Source organism: Ischnura elegans, chromosome X, assembly GCF_921293095.1.
Source record: "Ischnura elegans chromosome X, ioIscEleg1.1, whole genome shotgun sequence".
NCBI lineage: Eukaryota > Metazoa > Arthropoda > Insecta > Odonata > Coenagrionidae > Ischnura > Ischnura elegans.
This window is the reverse complement of record NC_060259.1, coordinates 77,293,631-77,318,089: the sequence shown is the minus strand read 5'-3', so window position 1 is coordinate 77,318,089 and position 24,459 is coordinate 77,293,631. Positions and strand designations below refer to the sequence as shown.

At 36.8% G+C, this 24,459-nt stretch overlaps 1 protein-coding gene across 4 annotated transcripts in view; it reads right to left on the bottom strand.

Annotated features, from left to right (window-relative positions):
* Positions 1–3,613: 3,613 nt before the first annotated feature.
* LOC124170486 (transcription factor EC) overlaps positions 3,614–24,459 on the bottom strand; it is a 195,868-nt gene continuing 175,022 nt past the window's right edge. For 2 of the 4 annotated variants that reach the window (XM_046549230.1, XM_046549226.1), the window contains exons 4-9: positions 20,737–20,841; positions 17,720–17,897; positions 16,060–16,135; positions 15,804–15,969; positions 12,126–12,254; positions 3,614–7,126 (exon numbers count right to left, since the gene is read on the bottom strand). In XM_046549230.1, the coding sequence (XP_046405186.1) occupies positions 6,878–7,126; positions 12,126–12,254; positions 15,804–15,969; positions 16,060–16,135; positions 17,720–17,897; positions 20,737–20,841 (903 nt within the window). In that variant the 3' untranslated portion in view covers positions 3,614–6,877. The remainder of the gene's footprint in view (positions 7,127–12,125; positions 12,255–15,803; positions 15,970–16,059; positions 16,136–17,719; positions 17,898–20,736; positions 20,842–24,459) is intronic. The other 2 variants (XM_046549229.1, XM_046549228.1) reach the window with 2 other exon arrangements.

Below are 24,459 nucleotides of genomic sequence, written 5' to 3'. Positions count from 1 at the left end.
CTGGGGGAGGAGTTCTATCCCCCAAATCCCCCCCTCGCTGTGCCACTGATGTAGTTGCGCAGTAAATCACAAAAGCACAGAATGCAGCATTATGGGGTACCTAGTGCACAAGGCTGACCAAGCCTTCCAGAACATGTTGGAGAGAACACCTTAGAGTCGTGCTCTATACAAAGATGATATTGAAGGACATAGCTGGTTGTAAGGTTGGTCTTGTACGTTCACTAGGTTGTAAAATTATGTAGTTAAGTCGCAACATTTTCAGAGCAGTCATGCAGTATTGATGATGTTATGCAACAAAGGCCTAATGATTCTTCATATTGCCCATGATTTTGGTGCAAACAATGTTTTCATGTGCCTTCCTCCTATCTCTTTATTAACATGATCCAGATGTTCTTAGTTGGCATATGAAATATTTGCTTGAGTTCTGTTTGTTTTCTTGTGATACTGTTGCATAATATTGCTCTAATTAAGCAATAGCATCTTCTTAAAACATACATTTATGAGTGAGAAAACTTGATGACATGAATTTGATCGTGTCTTTGTAGGACCATCTCTACAAAGATTGATGAGGAGAAATTAGCAGTACGTATATGAGCATGGTGGACCTACTCCACCATTATAGTGTCAAGAAGTGAAAACAAAAAGTTCGCCATTCTTGAGAAAATTCCACCCTAACACTCATAAGAAGAGTGTTTAACTGAGTATGAAGTAAGAAATAAGTTGTTCTGTTTTTCATATGTGCTCTCATAGAGTAAGCCTAGGAGGATAATTCTTGCAACAAATAGGCAATAACATATTACATTTCCAATGTTTCTCTTGCAATTCTAAAATATTTTAACCTGTGTTAACTCTCTAAGCCAAGTTTTAAGTGTGCCGTGTAGCTACTGGAAAACATTCATGAAAAGATTTTTTTAAATTATGATTGTATGTGTGCCATTGAAATACCAGATTAATTGCTGCTTGCAAAGTAAATTACTGTCTTATGAGTTTGAGTTTTGTTTAACTTACCAAAAATTTCTTGCATGTACAGTCTTTCGTTATCTCACAGTTGCTGTACCATTTAATTTCAGGGAATGCAAATTGACAGGGACAAATGTATTATGCTGCTTGCACCATGTCAGTGTTTACAAAAAGGAGTCGTGACATATGCTCCCTTCTTTTATAGTAGTATTTGCGACACGATGTGAAAGGAATTTTTTATAGTATTCTTGAAAATAGGAGGCCAGATAATTTTGAAGATGTAATGAGTGGGGAGACCCATTGTGTGTGTAGGACAATAGTAGGGGAAACTGCAAGGAAGTGGGAGGGATTTACACTGTAAATGAACTTCCTCGCAATCTGAGACTGGCTCAACCACCACATGATGTTGAAAAATTACCCAAGTAACAACAACGTTAGCATTTAGAGAACTCTGTCCACCATCTTCGATGTTTAGGAGAGGACCAGAGGCGCCGACACCATGGGGCCTGAGGGGGCTCGAGCCCCCTCAAAGATTCGTTTGGGGGGGCGGAGCCCCCTCAATAAAGCAAGAAAATAATTAAGTTATATTATGCTTTGTGAAATCACAAAAATATATTGGTAATTTTTATTTCCCATGTTTGACGATAGTTACCTTTTAAATAAATTCAACAATGTGTGTTGAAACAAATAATTATAAGGTTAAGCAGGTTAACTGAATTCAAGTGGTGAATCATGGTAGTGTTTCGGTGCTGCAACACACTTTGAATTTAACCTCTTCCCGGGGCAAGACCTCCGATATGGGCCCCCCCAATATTTTTTATAAGTCGGCGCCCCTGGAGAGGACTCACTATCAACCATGCTCTTCTAAGTTGCTAAATTTTTTTCAAATTTTTGTTCTTGTTATTATGGTTCCTTTTTTTCTGTACCATTTTTTTATTTGTTAAGTTAAGAATACAAGAGCTTTTTTGACTTTGTATCAAATCCGGCTTGGTGCATAGCTCCCCCATTTGCCGTTTCTTTCACTTGGGTTTCATGCATTTGTTATGTTGTGAAATGGAATAACATGCATGGGCATTTCAAAAAATGATAAGTATATCATTTTTGTAATTATCTATTTTGCAATTAATGTGCCTGAAAACTGTACTACATTCTTTGTTCTATTGGATTTTTTTCTCCAGAACAATAAATATTTTTCTATCCACATACATGTCTTTTCTCTTACGCCCTACCCAAGGGGTCACTCCACTAAGGAGAGAAGAGTAGAGGGAATTAGGTCGATGAGCACAAAACTTTTCTATTCACTCCTTTCGATAGACTTCTCAGAATGGGACATGGATAACAAACCAAAGGTGGACTGTAGCCTGATTACTTATATCATCAAGGACATTGTTTCTGATTCTACAGGGTGGGGCAGAATGGACTCCCTACGGACTCATGGCTAAAGAAATATTCTTGAGTAAGCATGCAAAAAAATCGACACCGCTGCACAAACGCTCCTCCACTGCACAAACGCTCAACAATCGCCCACCAAATCAATCTGCTCATCTAGTAGCCCTAATAGTACTAGACGAGCGGATTCAAAATTGGTCTCAATTCTCAAATCAGGGAGCCCATTCTGCCCCACCCTGTATTTAATATGCTCAAATATTAATTCCGAGGAGTTAATTTTTTTTGCTTAATTGGTTTCCATCAAGATTTCCCAAAATGGGCTATGAATATCCTAACATTTTATTTGAATTTTTACGCGTACTAAGATCACTGCAGGATAAAAAATATCAGTGTTGAAGGAGGCTTATTGATGAAGTAAAATTCAGATAGTAGATACTACCCAAATATTAAGAAAAGGCTTAGTTTTTTTTATAATGCAAATTATAGAAATTTGTCTCAAAACAGCAAAATTTTCAAAACCACGCATGGTGTAAAGGCCAACAAAACCCTGACAATTTCACACGTTGCGTACGGATGGCGAGAATTCTCGTCATTTTTTCCCAAACGTTCCAGAGGGATGAAAAAGATTCTCGTCATTTAGGCGCGTCAACCTAAACAATTTTAAAGCGTACAATATGTATTCGTTACTACGTTCTCAATTGTTGTTCATTATTCATAATGAATTGATGCATCATAACGTTTGATTGGATAAAGTTATATTCTAAAAATTAGCATTTTAACCATGTTTAAACCAAAGGCATTATGCCCTAATAGGCACATATTTCCCAGAATCGGCGTTCCTAGGAATTTAAATACCCCGGTAAGCAATGTGTAAAGGCCGTTTTACACGGTACACGGAATTGCGCAGGTTAGAGCTGCATTAATTTCTAAAATGGCGTGGAATTGCGCAAATGCATGAACGAAATTAGAACGGGCTATTTTGCCGTCTCGCATCCACGCATTCTCGCACGTGTTCCAGCAATTCACCGCTTTACACGACGCAATTTTGATTGCACCTTCACACGTACGTCAGACTGCGCAATTCCGTGTACCGTGTAAAACGGCCTTTAAGGTTATCAGCCTCCATTGATTCAATCCAAGGAAAGCCATGGGAAGGATGTCATTTATGGATATAACACTACCACTTAGAATATAAATATGAAACCAGGAATTAGAGGTAAGAGGTTTTTTAAATATTAGAATTGGTAAAGAAAATAGCCACAAATTATTTGAAAAAAATATATATAGTTTTATATAAGTACATTACATACTCAAACTCTTGAAATCATTGATTAACAGAATCTCTGAAGGACAGTTCAATTAGCAACAGTTCTTCATTATTTCATAGCTGGAAATTCCTGTTGAGCAATGGAGGTCAAATTTAATATAAATAAAAAGGCCACTGCATTGAACTTGAACTATCAGACTGAAAATTTACCAGCTGTTTTTACAGGTTTTCAAGAGTGGTCATATTGTGATATGTGATCCCCAACTTTTTCAATCTGGCTTCTGTGGATATAAGGCAAATGTGAAACGATACAAGAAGAAATAGTTCATTTCAATTAATTTTGATCATAATATGATTCACGATAATTACTCATTATCCACACCACTTCATAGCACTCATACATATCACAAAGACTACAAATGTAGAGATAGTATAATGAAAAATACAACAGAGCTCCTGCAGAACTCTGTGGAATAAACTTGAGAATCACAACTGGAATGGTATCACCCACATTCTGTATCTATGAGGAAGAGCATAATATAGGGGTCCACAGAGTAATTAGATATAATTACTTATGTTAAAGATGTAAGATACAAATATGCACCTCATGCCAGCATATGCAATTTTTTGTATCAGCAAGACTAAGATATCAGGTAAACAACATAAAGCAGCTGAACCATGAGTCAGTCACCTTGATACGTATGTTCATAATGAAATATTCATTCGTAAATAAAACTAAAATATGCTAACAGTTAATAAAATACATCTAATTTACAACAATTTCCAGAATATAAACCATAACATAATACCATTCACAATTTTTATAAAATCATTTCAACTGACAACATAATTTTTGATAAAATTCTAACATTAAAACCTTAAAAACAGTCAGTTTGATGGTTGGAGTTTTCAAGTGAATTACTTACAGAAATAATTTCTTTGTTCGAGGATTTTTTGCTAGTTTTACAGGGCATAGCAATGCCTTCACTTATAAAATAAATACAAGACAATAGATTACAAAATCATAACAGACAATAATATTTAAGTCACCATGCAGTAGACACCTCAAGATAGCCTGAGCTGATATGAATTTTCCGTCACATAATTTTCTTCGCTTTATTCTCCCCATATCCCACCCTGAAAGATTACGCAGTGCATAAAATCTATCAAATTAAGCAAGGAAAAAACAAGTCGCCAAGTAACTAGATCTGAAATTAAGGTGAAATTTACTATAATGCCATTAAAATTGTAGTAGACGTGAATTTTGGAAAAGAATGGCTACCTGAAATTACATTAATATTTTTAATTGGCTTCAATGTGATCAACAGATGAAATTTAAATTCTCCAAAATTATATATAGTAAAAATATGGCAGCTGGATTGAGAAACAATACTGCCATAACAGTAGCCACCACTATCAAAAAGCAATTGTTAATTACAACATAAGTATTCACCTTAATTTGACAGAAATAACACGTAAATCATTTAAGAAGCATCAGAATTTTACACACGAGTGAAGTTTCAGTGCACAAAAAGAAATTTGAAAGCAAAATAGTGAGGATTTTTACATCAAGAATGCCAATTTACCATTGTAAATCAAAAATGTTTATTTATTTTTACGTTTAAAAATTCAAATCCTCAAAATATTTTGCCTCAGGAAAAATAAAATGCCACTTAAAACCTATCATCTTAATTTTTTGCACGCTGTACGAATTAGATATAAGTATCCAGAGTCTATGGACAGAATAACAATTTTGTGCAATTGCCTTCAGCAAAATACTAACTAAATATTGATCAACTTTCTACAACATAATTTGAAGGAGTCCAAAGTAAAGTTTAATATATCCACAAGACGTTTTTCCAGCAAAGTGTTTTCGAAAATAAAAACTTTGTACTAAGAGCCAATTATCATCATGTGCTTTGAGAAAAATCTAATTGAAAATTAAACTGTAAGTTGCATACAATTTTGACATTTCGTGTTATCCACAATATTATCTCAAGTTGATCATGCAAAAACAAAGCCATTTCCCAAGATTAATAAACAATATCTTGGGAACCCAAAATTACATTGGTTGAGTATTGCAAAGTGCAAATGAGCTTCAAACAAAATAAGTTTAAAACATAGTTTTATCCGAGCAAACGCAATATCAAAATGTTTTACACATCAGTTATTAAATTACTCCATCCTTCAGCTCTTAATCTTACTAACTTTTGAAAATAATTTCGAAAATCAGTTCTTAAAGTGCTCCAAATGAAGGGAATTTTAATATAAATTCAATAGGCCTGACAAAGGGATAAAATAAACATCAACCCAGGGCAAAAAATTCATGATACTAAGAGGCAATAGCTGTTTCCGACTTCTAAATTCTATTACTTTAGGGATGAATTCAACAAACAATTTCTGGATGTAGCAAAGTCATAAAATATTTGAACCCCATCACTTTTATGCAAACCTTCATCCCCGGGTGAAATGAATTCAAAATATTTTATTATGCAAAGATGGCAGGCAGTGGGGATTTTTATCAAGCAATACGAAAATATGTATGTGTAAAAATACTATTTTGAATAATAAACAATATGAGTAGTATTCTCTTGTACTATAATCAACAAGGTGGGTTGAGTTTGGTTTTAACTCTTCATGCTATACCCATATCTTAACATATCGATGAAAATAGCACATTGATCATAACATGTCCTATGAATTGCATAATGAGCACTTTTGAAAGCACTGACATCATCCCAATCAGGTAGCAATTGATTTTAGTAACCTTTGGTCTTGTTGGGTGGAAAAAGCAACCAATATCTTTGGACCACACACCTATTACTCTTCGATAAAATGCTAAAATAATGGAAGTATGTTCACACTTATCTCCACTTTAAACTCAAGACTAGTAACTACCAGAATATGCCGGCTGATAATGCCAAGTCTTGAATGACACACTCAAGCTCCAGCATGAAAAAACCAAGCCATATTGTAACGACCAATATTTTCCATGCATGCAAATTAGTGTACCAAGACCTTTTAATTGAAGGGCTGACTGTGCACCCATCTAATTCCAAGAATGGTCACTCAAGCACCAATAACAGCAGATTTAACTTGCATCCTGGAATATTTTCAAGTTTAAGGCTAAGAGAAATATTCCTTCCACTTAGTACCAAAAAATAGAAAGGAACAATAGGAATATCTCTAATTTTATTACACCAATTAACTCTTCTCCAAATGGAAAGAACAATGGTCAAGCCAAGAAATATGCCGATCAGATCATGCGACCAGGTCCATGTCCACGGCCAATGAGTCGTCATCGTCATCTTCGGTAATCGACTGATGGCCAGTGGTGCGATGGCTCGCTGGACTCGACACATCGAGCGAGGAGAGCATAGGGTCTCCGTTGACTGGATGGTCGTCTTCCATCAGATCCTCAACCTGCGAGGCCGTCAGAGTGGCCGCTTCAGTCACCACATCGGGCATCTGCAAATAGAGTGCATGCCTGCCTGGACCTCCCACCAAGGACTTCATGCACATCCGGAAAGTAATCCATTTTTACAAACACTCTCATGCTATTCCGGTGATGTACAACGCTTGAACCTCGGGACTCATCAAATGAGAAATCTTTGCATGTTAATAAAAAAACGAACAATTAGGCATCCTCATACCATAAAAAACATAGCCTCATCAAATATAAATTTCAGGCCTGAAATGTGACATTGTGGATCATCATTTCCACGAAAACAGTTAAGAACCACGAGGGAACTGAAATGAAATGGAAGGAAATGATATGGAGCATAATGCCAGTTTTTTTGGGCCTACAAGTTCCAGATCTGGAATATCAGTTTCATGTCTATTCCAGATTAGTAACTTCTGCTCCATACCAGTTCCAGATCCGACCCGACAAATTTCAGATCTGAGTTTTATTGGAAACTGGGTATGAAATTTTTGATATGGTAGGAAAGAAAATAGTCAAAATAAAGATGAAGGATGGTTACTTAATGAAAATCAAAAGCTATCACTCGTTAAAACACAATTGAAAAAAAAACGATTCCAAACAAGTAAGAGGACAAGAAATGACACAAATTCCTTCAGCAATTTATGACAACCACTCCTGGTAATTATTTTAACGGGTGTAATCAAACCCAAAACAGAGAAGCTTCCTCAAATGTGGCTTCCGGGAATGCTGACTTAAATTAATGAAGTTTTCAATCTCAATCAATATCTGGAGTAATGCAAGGGAAAAGGCTATTTTAAGTGCTTCAGAGGCAACTTGAAAACCATATGCTTTTCATCTCACTTTGACTCAGAAAATATTACATACTAAAGAGGAGAGGCTACAGGATTCATAGGAAAGTGTTGAAGAAGTATTTTTTTTGCCTCAGGAAGAGGAGCTTAACTTCAATACATAGTATTCAAATGTGTTGCAAACAATGGGATATATGAATTAAGATACAGAGTACCACAGTAAACCCTCATGTAGCACGAAGTCATATTCCTTGAAACCACAGTGTAACGGGAAAACCCACTAAGCGAAACTTGCGTGTTACACAAAATATCTAGTTTCATCCCTCATTAGCACTTCATTCCCCCTTCCACAAACGGGGAAGCTTCACTGTAACTAGAGATCTATGAAATAAATCACTTCTTGCAAAGAAAACTGCCACAAAATGATATAATGCCACTTCTTACACTTAGGATTAATGCAAGAGGATATTAGTTTAATTGTAACACAAATATCACAGCTTTCTCACAGTACCCTACCAAAAATAAATTTCAGATCTCAAATTGGATTGTATGGAACATAGGTTAAATCGAAAAGGCCGAAAACTATTATCAGACTGGAATGTAAGGAAATGATGAGGAAGAAAATATGTACGTATTAGTTTTTTCTGTGACCACTAATTCTACATCAAAAACATAAGTCCAATAAATGTACATTTTTGACCTCACCTGACCAATGTCAGATCTTACTTTTAAGGGGAACTGGTGAGCAAATGAGTAGAATATGAAATTTTTAAAAAATGGAGACCCTAAATATAAAAAATAACTCCTTTAATGCAATCGTAAAATTTAACTCATCTATAAAATACTATGGTGCGAAATTGAGCATATTGCTACACCAGACTAATTATAGAGATCCAAGTATTTTGAAATCTTCTGAGACTTTGTGTCTGGACCTCTAATAACTAAATGTCAACCTAAATTTTCTCCCTTTGCTGCATGCACAAATAATAGTTGATTAAATATGAAACTCATGCTAATACACATCATTGAGATAAAAACAGGATTGGAGTTATTGGACAACATACGCTTGCATATATGAATGTACGCGCATACTTTCTCACTCTCCCTTAGCAAAAAAGGTAATAAAATGCAAAAAAAAAGGATGGAAGTAATGTGTGATCGCTTTCAAATATTAAGAAGTTACTAGCAACAACTTGATCCCCTTGAACTTTACACAAAATGAACTTTCCTCAGGTGGGTAATAAATAGGTGAGCCATAGCCAAATTAATCGTTATGTAAACAGCTCATTCAAGGTTACTCATGTTCACTAATTTTTTCTGGGATCAAATTCAAATTAACCAAAATATTCCTAATTCCTTCATGCAAAAAGATATCTTATCTTATCATAAATTTTGCCAATTAATATTTCTGTAGTGTTTTATATTACCTAGAATGAGTTTGAATATGGCTACATCTTTCTACAAGAGAATTTCTGTCAGTCGATAAAAGCAGAATATAACGATCGAAACAATGCAACATGGGAAGAGTTAGATTGGCTTGCTGAGTGAAAATTAAAGCTATTAATGCCACAATAAATGCAGCCATGGATGCAGTGGGGTAATAAAGGGGTCGGATAAGCAAAACAGATTGCGCACTTTCAAAATTTGTACAAGAGCTGTGAAGCTTTGTGCAAAAATTAGTTAGTTTTCACTAAAACATTTAGATAAACACAACATATCACTTTTACAATTGTTTCCGCATTGCCACAAACAGCCACTTCGCATAAATATCACTGGACATAGAAATTGGCAATTAATACCTCTTTACAAGGATTGATCACATTTCCGTCTACAAATGTTACCACTTCAGTCTTCACTTGTTGGAGCTGTTCCCTGATGAATAAAGGCATAGACTAAAACCAGAGTAGGAAAGATAATTAGACTTGAAAGGTCAAGTGTTTGCTCCAACTGAACATCAACTAGTGTAAAATCTTGCACCTCCTTGTTTTCCAGTAGAACTGTACCAGATTTTTGCACTTCAAGTTTGTCCAGCGTGAAATACGCTTTCAGTCATACTCCAGTGTGAAATAGGCTTTTAGTAGCATGTCATTGTCAGCAGTGACAATAATTTGTTGTGGTCTCAAAAATTTCCAGCCCAGAATTCAACACCTAAAACCAATACATACTCCAAACAGGGGGAATTTATTATGATTTATTGCAGCAAAGTTGGCTGATAATTGGAGCAATGAAAGTCTGCATCTCAAAAGACACATTGAAATGCACCTACCTTAAACCTCTCATAATTTGCAGGGTATAATTCATTTTCCACTAGATATTTAGTGTTTCATACTTCCTTACTCTGATTTCTTTCCTATTTTGAAAAAGTGTGGGCAGTGTTGGACAATGACCGCAGCGGAGAAAGCAAGGATAGAGGCCTTCGAAATGTGGTGCTACAGAAGAATGATGAGGATAAAAATGGATCGACCGAGTTAGTAACGAGGAAGTCCTAAGAAGAGTAGGAGAGAGGAGAAGCCTCATGAAAACCTTAATAAGAAGACGGAACAACCTTATAGGCCACATCTTGAGACATGATGGCCTGATGAAGACAATCGTCGAAGGACAAGTGGAAGGCAAGAACGGAAAAGGAAGACCTCGAGCAAAATATATGGAACAAGTAAAGAAGGATGTGAAAGAGAAGAAATATGTAGGGGTGAAAGAGAAGAAATATGTAGGGGTGAAAAGATTAGCTAATAAGAGAACAGAGTGGAGAGCTGCATCAAACCAGTCCTAGGATTGTTGACCAGTGATGATGATGATGTGGGCAGTGTTATCTGAGATATATTCCATGTATTTCTATATAAACCCCTCTTACTTGTTTATGTTTTTTAATGAAACACTGGTTTTCAGTTGAGCTCAAACATAAAATTAGGCATGACTTGGAAGAGCAAGAAAGACCTATCTTTGCAACAATTAGGCAGTTATTCTCAATGTGTCAATAAAATATATTGTTACTGCTACTCTTTCACTTTCTATTTTAATGAAAACTGTTCGTAAAGGCAATAATTTTGTCTATACATACTCAAAGTTATGGAAAATTGCAAAAAATAATACTTTTATTTTGTTTTGTCACATATGTATTCATGTTTTACCGCTATTGTCAATGCAAAATGAGTAAATCTGGAGCCGTAAATGGCCTTACCCTTAACAAATGGAAAAAAGCATTGAAAGTACTGAAGCACTGAAGTATGATTTTGATTTTAGATAAATATGATAATGGTTGTATCTGTGGTTCTAATGAAACATTCAAATATGAGCTCTGCCAAGTGAATTCTCATACAAATAAAAAACAAAAAATTCTTCTAACATATGCAAGTAGCGAAACACTAGTAGGTGCACAGCTAAAATCATCAGCTTTCCCATGCTTAACCCCACTTTGGCGAGAAATATCAGCAGATAATGAATGTCTCAATGAACAAAGAATATACATAAGAAATAGCAGAAAAGGTGTGTGTGTGTGTGTGTCCCTTTGTGCACCATCATTCAGCATGAGAGTAACTACGTGTCAAAATGTCCCTTACATGTTTTAAAAACAAAACCTGGGAAAAACTTGGGGGCAAGGTTTTTATGCAATGCTCTTATGTTTTATACCATAGTTTCTAAAACTTAGAATACAATCCTCTCATTTCTAGGGGTCCAATGTTTGCATCGATTTGTCTATACTAGTGGAATGCGGCATAATTTTGGGCCTTGTTAGGTGTTTATTTGGGGGAGGCTCCCAACAATTGAGATCATTTTCCACACAGAGAAGTGTCGGGTATATCGGGTATATAGAAATCTGTAATCTGAATTGGCCTGCATATAACGAAAGGTGCCAAGTGCACAATTGCTTGGTGTCAATTCAACACATGCAGTGTTGCACTTGAAGTACTCTCCACAAAGCAGTCAAGCAGCGATCGGGCAGTCTCTGAAAAATCTCTTCCACAGCCAGGATTTGAACCGGTTCACACAGAGTCAGAGGTCAACACTATAGTCACCACACCAACTAGATCGCCATACACCGTATTTCTCCGAATATAGTCCCCCCCCTTAATTTAGAGGCTTCAGTTTCGGGAAAAGTTAAAAAAATGCATTTCAATGTAGTCCCCCCCTTTACTTTTACCACAGGCTTTTTGGGAAAAAAGGGGGGACTATATTCAGACATAAACAGTAATTTTGGAGCACAGCCCCTGCATCAAATGAAGGTTATAAACAGGTGCACATATAGATACAATACCTATACACTATTTAATTGTTTTACCTCCTTGTGGGCATCAGAGGGCACTGAATTAGACTTAATGTAGGTGTTGATCACAGTCGAAGGGGTTGTGGGCTGCCAAGTGAATTCTGACACAGGGATTCCGTGTGCCTTAACTTGCAGCTCCAATTCCTGCATGATGTAAAAGCAAAACATCCTGGGGTCAATCAATTGGCTGAATAGGGTGGTTTCTTATTATTTTTTTATTGCCTATATCGAAAGATTATTACTCCTGGAGTATGCATTTTGTGCTCCTAGATTTTTGAAGGACAATATCTATTTTTCACGATTAAATGAAAAGTGAAAATTTTCAAGCGTGCAAAAACGCGATGGCTAAGTAGGAATGCTGGGAAAAGTCCATGAGATGTATTTCTGGTTCCAGCTGTTGCCATGTGAGGTGACCTTGGGGCGAAGCTTTGAGCGCTGATACGACGTAGGCTTCTAGCAAGTAGCAGAGTACCCTTGGAGCAGGTAACGCTTGGCTCAAATAAGGATTATTATTAAAATCAGTTCTAACTTTTGCTAAGTGTGTAATGATAATGATTGCCTTGATAAGAAAGAAATAAAAGATGTACATGTAACTGGAACCAAGAACCTGGATCAAGAACTGATGCCAGGAACTGAACTGGAATCAGTACTGACAAAGAAGTGGAACCAACCCATCCTTGCATCTTTTCATCTTAGACTATATATAATAGGGTAGTTTCCTTCATCAAAGAAAACGAAATGCATTGATTGCGATTCGTTACCCACCATTAGTGTATTCATAATATACAAATCATTTGGTTTTAGAAATCCCAGTTTAGACCAATGGCAATTGTCAATTTTAACCTCATTCGAAAAAGGCTAGATTGGCACCCATGCAATTCCACTCCACGTGACGTCACAGGGACCTAGATTCTATACAAGTAGTCAGGAGTTTAACATCATCTGAGATTACCAATGCATGCATGAGGCACAGAGCTCAGGGAAACATGTCTTAATAATCACCTATTAAAATTGCCTAGGGTTGGAAAGTTTCCTTTGTTTGATAGGGTATTCATAATCCTTATTTAACCCTTTCACTGCTGTGGACGTACCTAGTACGTCCGCACGACAGACTGCGGTTGACGTACTTTTTCTTCCTCCCTGCCATACGGTCAGCACTTCCACGAAGCACTTCGAAGGGACCCACTAATCCAGGACCCTTTCCTTGACGAACTCACCCACGCAAGACCGTCTCACCGGCCCTACCAGTGGGGGCCCTACCTCCGGAAAAGTGACCGCTCTGACTGCAATTTGAAAATCAATCAATCAATCCGATCATCACAATAATATTGTTTTCATCGCACTCCTGCCAATCAAGCAATAAAGTACGTCTTTGAACCGTGTCTCTGCGATAAAAAATAACGATTTTGTTAACTTTGATATAATGGCCATTTTCCGGTGGTTTGCAGCCACGTTTTGTTGCAAAGTTAACAAAATCGTTATTTTTTATCGCAGAGACACGGTTCAAAGACTTACTTGATTGCTTGATTGGCAGGAGTGCGATGAAAACTATCATATTTCGATGATCGGATTGATAGATTGATTTTCAAATTGCAGTCAGAGCGGTCACTTTTCCGGAGGTAGGGCCCCCGCTGGTAGGGCCGATGAGACGGTCCTGCGAGGGTGAGTTCGTCGAGGATAGGGTCGGGGATTAGTGACCCTTCGGAGGGTGTACCACACCCATCCTGGAAGTACCTGCTCCATGGGCCCAGGAGACGCATTTTAACATTTTCGCCGCATGTGAGGAGAAGGTTTCCGGAGATTGAACAGCAGTGAAAGGGTTAAGACAAGCTCTACCTGCTAGCAAGGTACTCTACGCTACCGCAATGCTCAGCCGCAAGCAGCCTGCATCGTAGCAGCGTTCATAGCCTTGCACCCAGGTGGCCTTATACAGCAGCAGCCAGACGTCACACAGGCTTTTCCTAGCATTCATACTTAGCCATCGCATTTTCGCGTGCTTGAAAATGTTCACTTTTCATTAAATTGCAAAAAATAGATATTGTCATTTAAAAATCTAAAAGCATGAAATACCTACTCCAGAAGTGATAATCTTTCAATTTAGGCGATTAAAAAAAATAGGAAACCACCCCATTGTGGGCATAGATCATAAATTATACTACAAAAAATTGCCAATCTTTTTGGCAAATAGTTCATGACACCATAATTAAGATTAAAAAGCAAAAAAAATAATAATTTTCATCAACATAGAGAAAAAATATATAACTGACTGAAAAGGTTAATACTTTCATTAAATTTTTCAATGTACTTAATTTTATTCCAATTATGCTACTGAAAAATCAAAACTTTTCCAGTCCATGTTTATTGTTTCAACAGCAGGAATTAACCATTTCAATCAGGCATAAATAAGCATTCAAAACACAAACAATTAAGCAAAACTGCTTTTACCTTAATCTACTGTAAACAGTAAATCACTGCTATAATAATTGAAAGGCCGTATTTTACTCTTCACTATGAATTGAAATTCAATGCAAACCCCTAATTTTATCAAAATTCTTTAATTTTTATTAGTTCAATACTTTTTTGTATCCCAGTAAAGGAGTAAAGGAAGTGTATTTGCAAATGCATGGATAAAAGTCTCAAACACGAGAGAAGTTTGATTTGTATTTATTAAAGCAGTCTTCACAGTAAAAAAAAACCAAGCTCAAAAATAAAAATGAGCTTTGTCTCTAAGCTCTATGTTCCTCCGGAGGATATTCAATACTCCCCCGACCCAGGCCATGTGTTGGAGTTTAAGGTGGATTAGCGAAATAAAACTTAGATATAAAACGGCACATGTTTAATTATACTTCACCAGTCACAAGTTACTTATACGCGCACCGGAAGTACTGGAAGAGACACTCATTTCAAAAATAGGCACCAGAGACACTAGCGGCAGAAAAACATATTGCTAACATAAACAACAAACATAAGAACCATATATCAGTCAATACAATGTTGTTAGATAAATCCCAACACCATGACCCCCCGAAATTTGATGCTAAATCCATCCCTGATACAACCGGCACCTTTGCCAGTTATATACAGTGCAACCTCGATAAAACGACACCCCACGGTGCACCAATAAATGCTCGCTATAGCGAATTGTCACTTCACCGGAGGTGGTGCAAATAATAGCCAATATACCTCATATTACTCCTTTATTTTTATTTTCTCGCTTAGACGTGTTTGGTGTTTTTTTTGGCCATGGTGTGTTCCATCAAATGCTTTCTATTCATGCAACTCATGGACGTGCGGGTATGCTGACGACTGCTTTCTGCCGCCCGAGGAACAAAAGAAGATCAAGCATTCGCGAATGCTAATGCCACAATATTTTCACCAAAATTAACTACTTATTTACCGAACGACAGTTTACCACATAAATTTGAGCCTGAGCACTCCATTAACTTCATTTCTAACAGATCGCTAGCAATTACAGAGATTTTGGAGTCTTGGTGTAAGTTTTTCCGGCGGTGAAACCCTCGATACGGCGAGAGCCAACACCAAAAGGGCCTCGTAAAAACGAAATTTTTTACATGCTTATTATAGGATCAATTGACAGTGCATCGGCTATATCTCGTAATAGCGGGGGTCTCGCTATAGCCCGTACTCGCTTTAACGAGGTTCCACTGTATAACATTAAAAATGGCACTGTACCTGAATCCTTAAAAGCAATCTTCGATTTTGCTGCTCCACCTGCTTCTGGCGTATTTCAGCCTGCTTCATCCTTTGAACCTCATGCTTGAGGCACTTAATGTATTCAACCGAAGACTTCAAAATGGTACCCTTGTTGGGTCGTACATCCCTCACAATTTCATAGTAGCTGAAATGAAATAGAAATATTTACTCATCGCACGAAGCTTAAAATACATTTTTTTCTGATTTAGTGTACGTCAGGTTTACTTTTACTCACGGGTCGTTATTCTTGGGGAGGAGGGTTCCCAGCTCTTTGATGCGGTCGTTGATGTTGAATCTTCGCCTCCTCTCGACTGCAATCGAAAAATATCATTAATAGACTTTAAGCATATTATATCATCAAAATCTCAACAGCATTTCAATTAGTAATCAATTCACAACTCATAATTCATAAAATTTATTAATTCATAATAAAGATGTACTTCAGTATTTAACTTAGTTCCAGTTATACATCTTATATTTCTTTCCCTTCAAACGTATCATTATCATGGCTTCCTTTGCAAAAGCTAGAACTGATTTTCATCAGGTTGTAATGAGAACTCGCCAAAATAACAAATCAAGTTATCTCTTAAGTGACTAGATCGATTACATATAACATGTAATTAAATTATGTAATGTAAATTATTATCAAAAATTTAATCAAATCAGTTGTTGTGCATATTTAAATAAAAGACGGTAGCACTTTTCCACAATATTTCAATGCGTACTATGTGTTTCAGCTCACATAGCCACCATCTGGTACAAGATCAGATACATGGTACAAGGTCTGATACATGGTACCAGATGATGGCTCTACGAGCCGAAACGCGTCGTAAGCTTTAAAATATTGTGTAAAAGTGCTACCGTCTTTTATTTAAATAAGTCAAACTTCCACCATATATAACGCCTGATTCTGTTGAACTTTTTTGGATGTTGCACAAATTATTTGGACTGCAATTCATCTTGGTTTCAGTTCCAATTGTGGATCCAAGGTCAAGAACTGATGGAACCAAGAAACAAAGAACCCAACCAACCCATCCCAAGTAATACGTACTTATCCCATATGTTAAGCAAGGAACCCTGACAGACTAATTCAGGATGTATTTCCACAAAACAGGCTAAAATATTTTTAAAGAATAGGCATGACTCAATTTAAAACCTTAACCTATTAGACATCAATGTAAGGTAATTTGTTTTTTCCCTAGTGCTGCCATCCTTGCTGGACCGCAAGGGTCTGACACCTAGCACCATGAATCTCAGTAAATTTCAATGGAAATCAAGGAGCGTGGATGGTGTAGTGGCATGTGCAATGGCCTGGAAATGTGCAGTGCCAATTTTCTATGGACTTGTGTATCAGTCATAATGAATTCTTAAAGTTATAAGAATATAAATAAATAATATTATGGAACATCCAAGAATTTGCATTCTTAAAAGTAACTGAGGCAGGCACGATGTAGAGGAATGACTTCCTGATTTGATGAAAAGAGAGATATGCAGCACTTTTTCTGCAAACTCATTGATAAATGTACAACATGTTCCAACCCTCAGGTCATTTTCTGCACTACACACATGGCAGGCTTCATGACAGTGCACTTGAAAATGACATAATGGCTGAAATGAGGCATGCATTGATCGATAAATTTGTGGAAAGAGTGCCATTTCTCTCTTTCATTAAATTCAATCATACATTATCGCTGATGAGAATAAGCAAATTCTAACTCATACATAACTATGTTAGTGTTTCAGATAAATGCTGCGACATCACCTTTCTTTTTAGACTAGGGCATTGAAGTTTTTTTCTGCTCAATAAAAGTTCAATGACTTCAATTATATGAACCCATCATTATCATACCAATTAGATACAAATATAGATAATTAGGCAGTGGAAGACAACTTACTCATATTGTGATTGTCCTTCTTCTGCCTATCTTTGGCAAGGGCAGTAATTTCAGCATCTGTTAAAATTAAAGGTTCTGGTTTTATCTGTGGAACATTGGGTGGACAGGAATTGCTAGTTTTTAAGACAGACCCACCATTATAGTTTATGAACTGTTCATAAAGGCTACCCGTTCCAGCCTGAAAAAGAAAAAAAAAATCTTTCAGATTGTTTCATACACAATCACCTTTTCACCATAACTTGGTACATGGCAAATGGAATAAGAGTCATCGCAACATGATTCGTACGAAATGTTTAAGAACATAATCAAGTTAAGAAGCTCCTATTTGCATTACTACTGTTCAGAATATTTTTCTTACAATGGCTTCTGACCTATTCCTTGATGAACAAAAATTTGACATTTTATCAACATATACCAAATTATGTTGAAAAGAAAACATTAAAATTAGCTCTTGCAGCACCTGAACTGCAGAGATCAACAACATTTTTCAAAGTAAAGAATTCAAAATAGTATAAATAGCTACAGATCATATTTCTGGCCAGCTATACTTAAAACACAGGAATCCAGGAGCTCATGGAAAGACATAAAGACATTTTAGCACATTCTTAATCTAATAAATACATATTAATTAGTAATTAAATCCTACTTAAAAACAGGGTTAAAAAAGGTGAGCTCCAATCCACAATGAATGGAGAAAAATCTACCTCGTACATTATTCCACAAACTGGAATAAAAAGGGTAGTGCGCAACCCTAATCATATAGTAAAATATGTAATGCATTGATGTCCAGATCTTGGAGAACATATCCTGATTTTTTATGAATATGTGTCATCCAGCCAGCTTTATTCTATAAAGTGTATTGTTCCTATTACTACTTTTTGAAAGCACCATATACCAAAGATTGATAATCAGCATGGAGGATATTACCTCCAAGAATCAGCATTATTTTCCTTTGGACTTGATATATAGCCATGAGAGTTGATACAATGAAGGTACAGACTATTATAAATGCATCTTTCCGAGAAGTACTATGTAGTAATTATAAGAGCACCCCCAGTGAGAAATGGATCATCGAATCTACGTCGAATCTCCGTCAATTCGACGACTATAGATCGATATGTGGTCAATGTCGATTTTCTTTGTTCAATCGACGATTTTTCGACGTGTTATTCTCATTGGTCAGCGGGGTCAGCGTGTCGATTGGCTAATGATGTTGTGGCAAAGTCTTAAAATTAACGGTGAGACTCTATTAAAACATATGTGACACAAATAATATAGCTAAAATTAAATAATTATTTTATTGGTTCATACACATTAGTCTTAATCTCGGAGAACAATCTTTGATTCCTTTTCATTCTGTATCTTTACCGGAATCGCATGGCGTTGAAGCTTGAAGGCAGTCTCCAACAGTCTCTACCGGTCTCTACTAATTTTTGGACTCTGTCGATCTGATAAGCCGGTTGAATCGTGGGAAACCTGTGTCGGTTGCTGTCGGTGTTTCGTTTCGTGTCATTTCGATACCTTTAGCCTCGTGTCATAGATATCAGCATCTCACATTTTTTCTCAAGGGTTTCTGATTATTATTGAAGATAAATACGAATGATATTACAATTCACCATAATAAATTTGAAACAGTCTAATTATTTCAGCCTTCATTTGTTTACACAATGCGTGCTCGAGTGAAATTCGTCGTTGGGGCAGCAATAGATGCTCTTTATTAGCCGAAAAGATGTATATTTCCGTAATTATTATTAGGAATCGCAGGTAAGAAGACGGTATCACGTCGACATAGGAAACACGTCGATGACATCGACATAGAAAACACGTCGATGACATCGACATCGAAAACACGTCGATGACGTCGACGTCGAAAACACGTAGATTTTCGGACCATATAGACATCAATCGATGTGTTGCTATTGACATTTTATCGATGACTACTTCGACGTCGACTCATTTCTCACTGGGACCATAAATTGCTGCAAAACAGAACTCGTCAAATTTCACTATCATGAGACTTACAGAAAATTTAAAAGCACAGTATGCACTGCATACATATTCAGTAGACCAGTGTTGTAATAAAAATTTTAGCTATTTTTTTATCATCAAAATAGAAATATGCAATGTTTGTTTATCATTGATTGACCTTGATATAGAGGTCAAAAACCATAGCTTTCTTCAAACAAAAACTTTTTTTTAAATTTATCTAAGGGCAAGTTTCTGAACATAAGATGAAACATAAAAATAAATTTCCTTTAATTTTCAAATCATTCAATTACAACCAATTGGGTAATTACAGAGATACAAGACTACATAGATGGGTATCTAGACTTTTTGCAAGGGCAATAGATGGTCACACAGCCTAAAATGCCACTGGAACAGACTATACAACCACCTTCATGAGCTGTGTAGCTGCATTCTTGATACTTGTACGATGAGTTTAAACCTTGCTAATCTCATTTTTAGACCAATTGGGAGAGTCCCCTATAGGAAATCCAGCATTGTATTTTTTTTATACCACCCTCCTATCCTACACGCACCTATAAATGCTAGGTGTTTTTGGTATCTATTAATTAGAGTTGCTAAGAGACATTTGAGGGACCAGGTAAAAGTCTTTCCCCCAACCTTCTCCACTGCCCCCAGGACAGCTACGCTGTTGTGGCTTCACAAGACCAATGTCCCCATTTTAGACCACGGGATGGATATTTTTGCCACAAGTATATACCATTTAATACATAAATAGGAAATACATGTTACTAATGGATGTGGAAAATGCAGGATGGAAAGCTATCCCAATGTATTATTAATTCACACAAGGAAAATCATTTGTCTAGACCAGTATTTGAACTTTGAAATTTCCCAGTCAAGGCAAACGATTTTCCCCCAGTGGAATTTTCACTAATTAAAATAGATAGTTTTCATACCAGCCCATGCTTCATGTGTCATCAAATTATCCCCAAAATTTCTATCAGATGTCGGATGTAAAACATAGGCAAAAAAAATATCTACAAGTATACCTGTAAATCTGATGACATTGTGAGGGAGGCATCGTTCAATTTAAGGCTTTCTGCTGCCAGGGATGACCCTTCATAAGACAATATGTCATCGAGCAGCTCCTCGGCCTGAAAAAGAAAGGAAAGAATAAGCAAGACTGCAAGCAGAGTGTCAGCATATAAAGAGGGAAGATGTCCCAACAATTTTTTTTACCATTTTCACCAGCCTACCAACAGGGGTGCATTTGGGTCATTGTTCTGGGGGTTATGGGGTTTCGCCACTTTCTGCAGTGCTTTAGTGATATCAATACATCTCAGTAATAATGCATCTGAATTCTGAAATGCACAGACAAATAGCTCTTAGATATCAATAATAATTTTTAAGCACTGTTTTTTAAGCAGGTGAAACAACACAATATATTGAAGAGCCATCTTGAACATCAACATCTTTTCCATTTTTCCATGAATTATGGGGAGGGGTGGTTGCCCCTCCCCCCATACCACCATTAACCCACCCCACTGCCAACATGGTATTGGAGCACAGCACTATTCTCACCTCGATTCCGTAAATATACACTTTAAAGGGTTGCTAAATTAAAATAATATAGTAAGGACACATTTATAATACTTGCTACATATTGTAAATCTATATCTACATGCTACTCCGCAAGCCGCCTCAATATAGGCATGTGGCAGGAGATGTCAGGACACTAGCTGTTAGCAAATAAAAAGGAAATGCTCTGACGAAGTTCCGTCTAGTATTTATCAAAGCCCCTTACTGTTCCGTGGAAAAACAAATTCCTATCCCTAACCATTTGGCAAAATATCTCGCTAAATTTATCATTTTTCTCGGACCTGAAAATATGGTGAGGTTCTAGTATAATGTTCTCCGTATCGCTCTGAAAGTTATCTACTCTCAATTGCTGAAGAAATCGAAGCCTAGCGCACAGCCTCCATGTCTCTGACGGCTCCTAGCCTAATTCTTTTCACATATGCCCCAACACCTCCCCAGGACAGCTGGATGTAACCTTAAATGTAAAGCCACGGACATAAATAATTACATTAGAATTAGATTTTCATGTCATTAGTTGTAAAACCTTGTATTTCGTATAATACAGCTGAAAAAATTTCCATTTAAATGAATTTAATGCATTTAAAAACACTAGCCTAATTCTTTTAACATATCGTCACCGTAAATGTAAAACCATATGCATGAAAAATTCATAAGAATTAGATTTTTATGTTATCAGTTGTAAAATCTTGTGTTTCGCATAATACAGCTGACAAAATTGCCATTTAAAATTGAATTTAATGAATATAAAAACCAAAACAGTTATTTAAATGTTGTACGACAAATGTTGTTTAAAGTATGGACAAAAATACAGTTTTTTGTCCATACGTTAAATTTTTATATTCATTATTTACGAGTTTATTTACTAGATTTTATTTACGATTTACATTTAAGGCGGCAATATGTGTAACGATTTCCGTTCGCTCGTAGCAGTTTTTTTTACGAATCGCGCAGCTTTCCTTGGTATTTTACTTCGTTCACCGACTAAGGTCTTTCTCCGCCGGATCCCATACGCTCGCTGCATATTCAAGGCGCGGCCGGAAGAGAGCAAAATTGCAACTCTCTTTCACTTTTTCATCCAAAAATCTTCCCACAACATGCTTGACGAATCCTAGCCTCTTCAGGATTATTTCTTATACATGTTTACGCCGATAGGTTCAAAGTTATCGTAACTTCCATGTTTCTTCATGTAATATCACTTGTTAACATAAGGTAGAGAGGAAACAGCGACTCCCAAAATATTTCAGAACATCAGCTCGCGGCAATAAAGCGCACGCAGACAACATCTTTAGTCTTGATCGAAGAGCGATTTTATCCCCGACGAAGCGAATTATTAATTTTCCGGCTTCAACAGCGATGAAGGGAGACACCCAGCCTCCTTACCCCGGATCGCAGGTTCGAACCCAGCTTCAGGTTTTCCCGTCTATGGGCGTGAATGTTCACGATCTCCAGATGGTACTAAATATTACCGATACGTGGGCCGATAGGATTATAGGGGTAGAAAAAAGTCAATAGAATCCTTTACATATGAAAGACGCCGAAACATTATAAACACTGACGAAATGGCCATCTGCCGATGGTCCACTACCGATGGACATCAATTACATCTGACAATGGTAGATTCAGATCGAAAGTCGATTTGACAGTTGGAAAGCGAAGAGAAATCAGCAGAGGCTCACCAATATAGCGATCTCCAGCATAACATCGTCGATGTGCAAACCCAAAGATCACGGTGTTGATTAATCGAACTAACAGAAGTTCGGCGCCAACGAAATGCAATAAAAGCTTAAATGTCCATTAAGGAGGACGGTGCGCGACTGAACGATAAAAAAAATAATTTTCGATTACGACATTTGAATTTTTTTGCGATCATCCTCATTAAAGAGACAATTAAGGTTAAAACGCAAAAATACGGTAAAAAGAATGTAGACACTATAATTCTCACATTCTTGATATTTTTCCACCAGTGCATTGGAGCCCACCCGTCATTTTCATGTATCTGACTTCAATTACAGGGTTTATTATCTAACAAAATAAAAAAATAGTACGGTGGCGTGCCTTCAATTTATTTTTATCGTGATCCTTATGGTACAGCAAACATTATATCAGTATTCTATCCAAGCGGTATACGAATTCCAAGGCAATACTCAAAAATTTTCCAATATTTAAGGACAGGAGCTGCCGTAAGAGCCTGGGCAAATATACGGATTTTCAAATCCGATATGCAGAGAAAGGCCTTATTTTTCGGACTGTCAGTCGATGAATTACGATGAGACGATTATATCTAGAAATTATCTTCACAATGGCATGTGCTACGCTTCTACCTCCAACCTCCGTATGCGATTTGGGGATATTGTGAAGAAATGAAATGGGAAGAGCGAGGGAGAGCACGTAGAGAGTGGACAGGAAGTCAGGGCAGGGAGAAACTTGAGGGCTTCACGAACCCCAAACAGAACGGAGAAAGCCGTACAAGTCGCGATTTTACATACATGGAGTGCCCAAACATTGAGAAAGGAAGTGAGTGAGGAGAGCTTGCGGAACTATAATCCAGTTCCTCCGGTAACGTTCCTGATTGTAAATATACAAACGCTCGCACTGCAACGAACCAAAGGTTTAGGGCACGAATATTAAAAAAGAAGATCCTCAAGTCGCCCTCTAAAAGTGTTGTCAACCACCGCGCATTTAAATGTGTTTATAAAAGTCGCCATTCGTGTCTCGCTGACGAACAAATTGATCCGAGTTTCTAGGGGAAATAAGGTATGATTAGGGGTATTAACATTTATTTTACACGTGATGATTTGATCTATCAAATTCATTACTTTTCAATGCTATTCCTCGCATTGACAAACATAACAAAAAGTGAATCGGCGTCTCAGATACTCTCTCAGAGTGCAGATACAGAGTCTCTCTCAAATCGAGACTCAGATATGACCAGAGAAATTTATTTTCTTCTTTTTAGTTGGCAAGAAAAACGTTGTTTAAAAAAAATTTAATTCATACTATTATTTTCTTCTTTTTAGTTTTAAATGATTTAAATCTATCAATAATACAATGAAATAGTTTTAATTCAATCGATATATGCAATTTTAGTTTAAATTATGAATAAATTTTTCAGGCATTCCTTAAAATTTTACAATATAAAATTGCAGGCCATCCTTTCTTGGTTTCCAAATTTC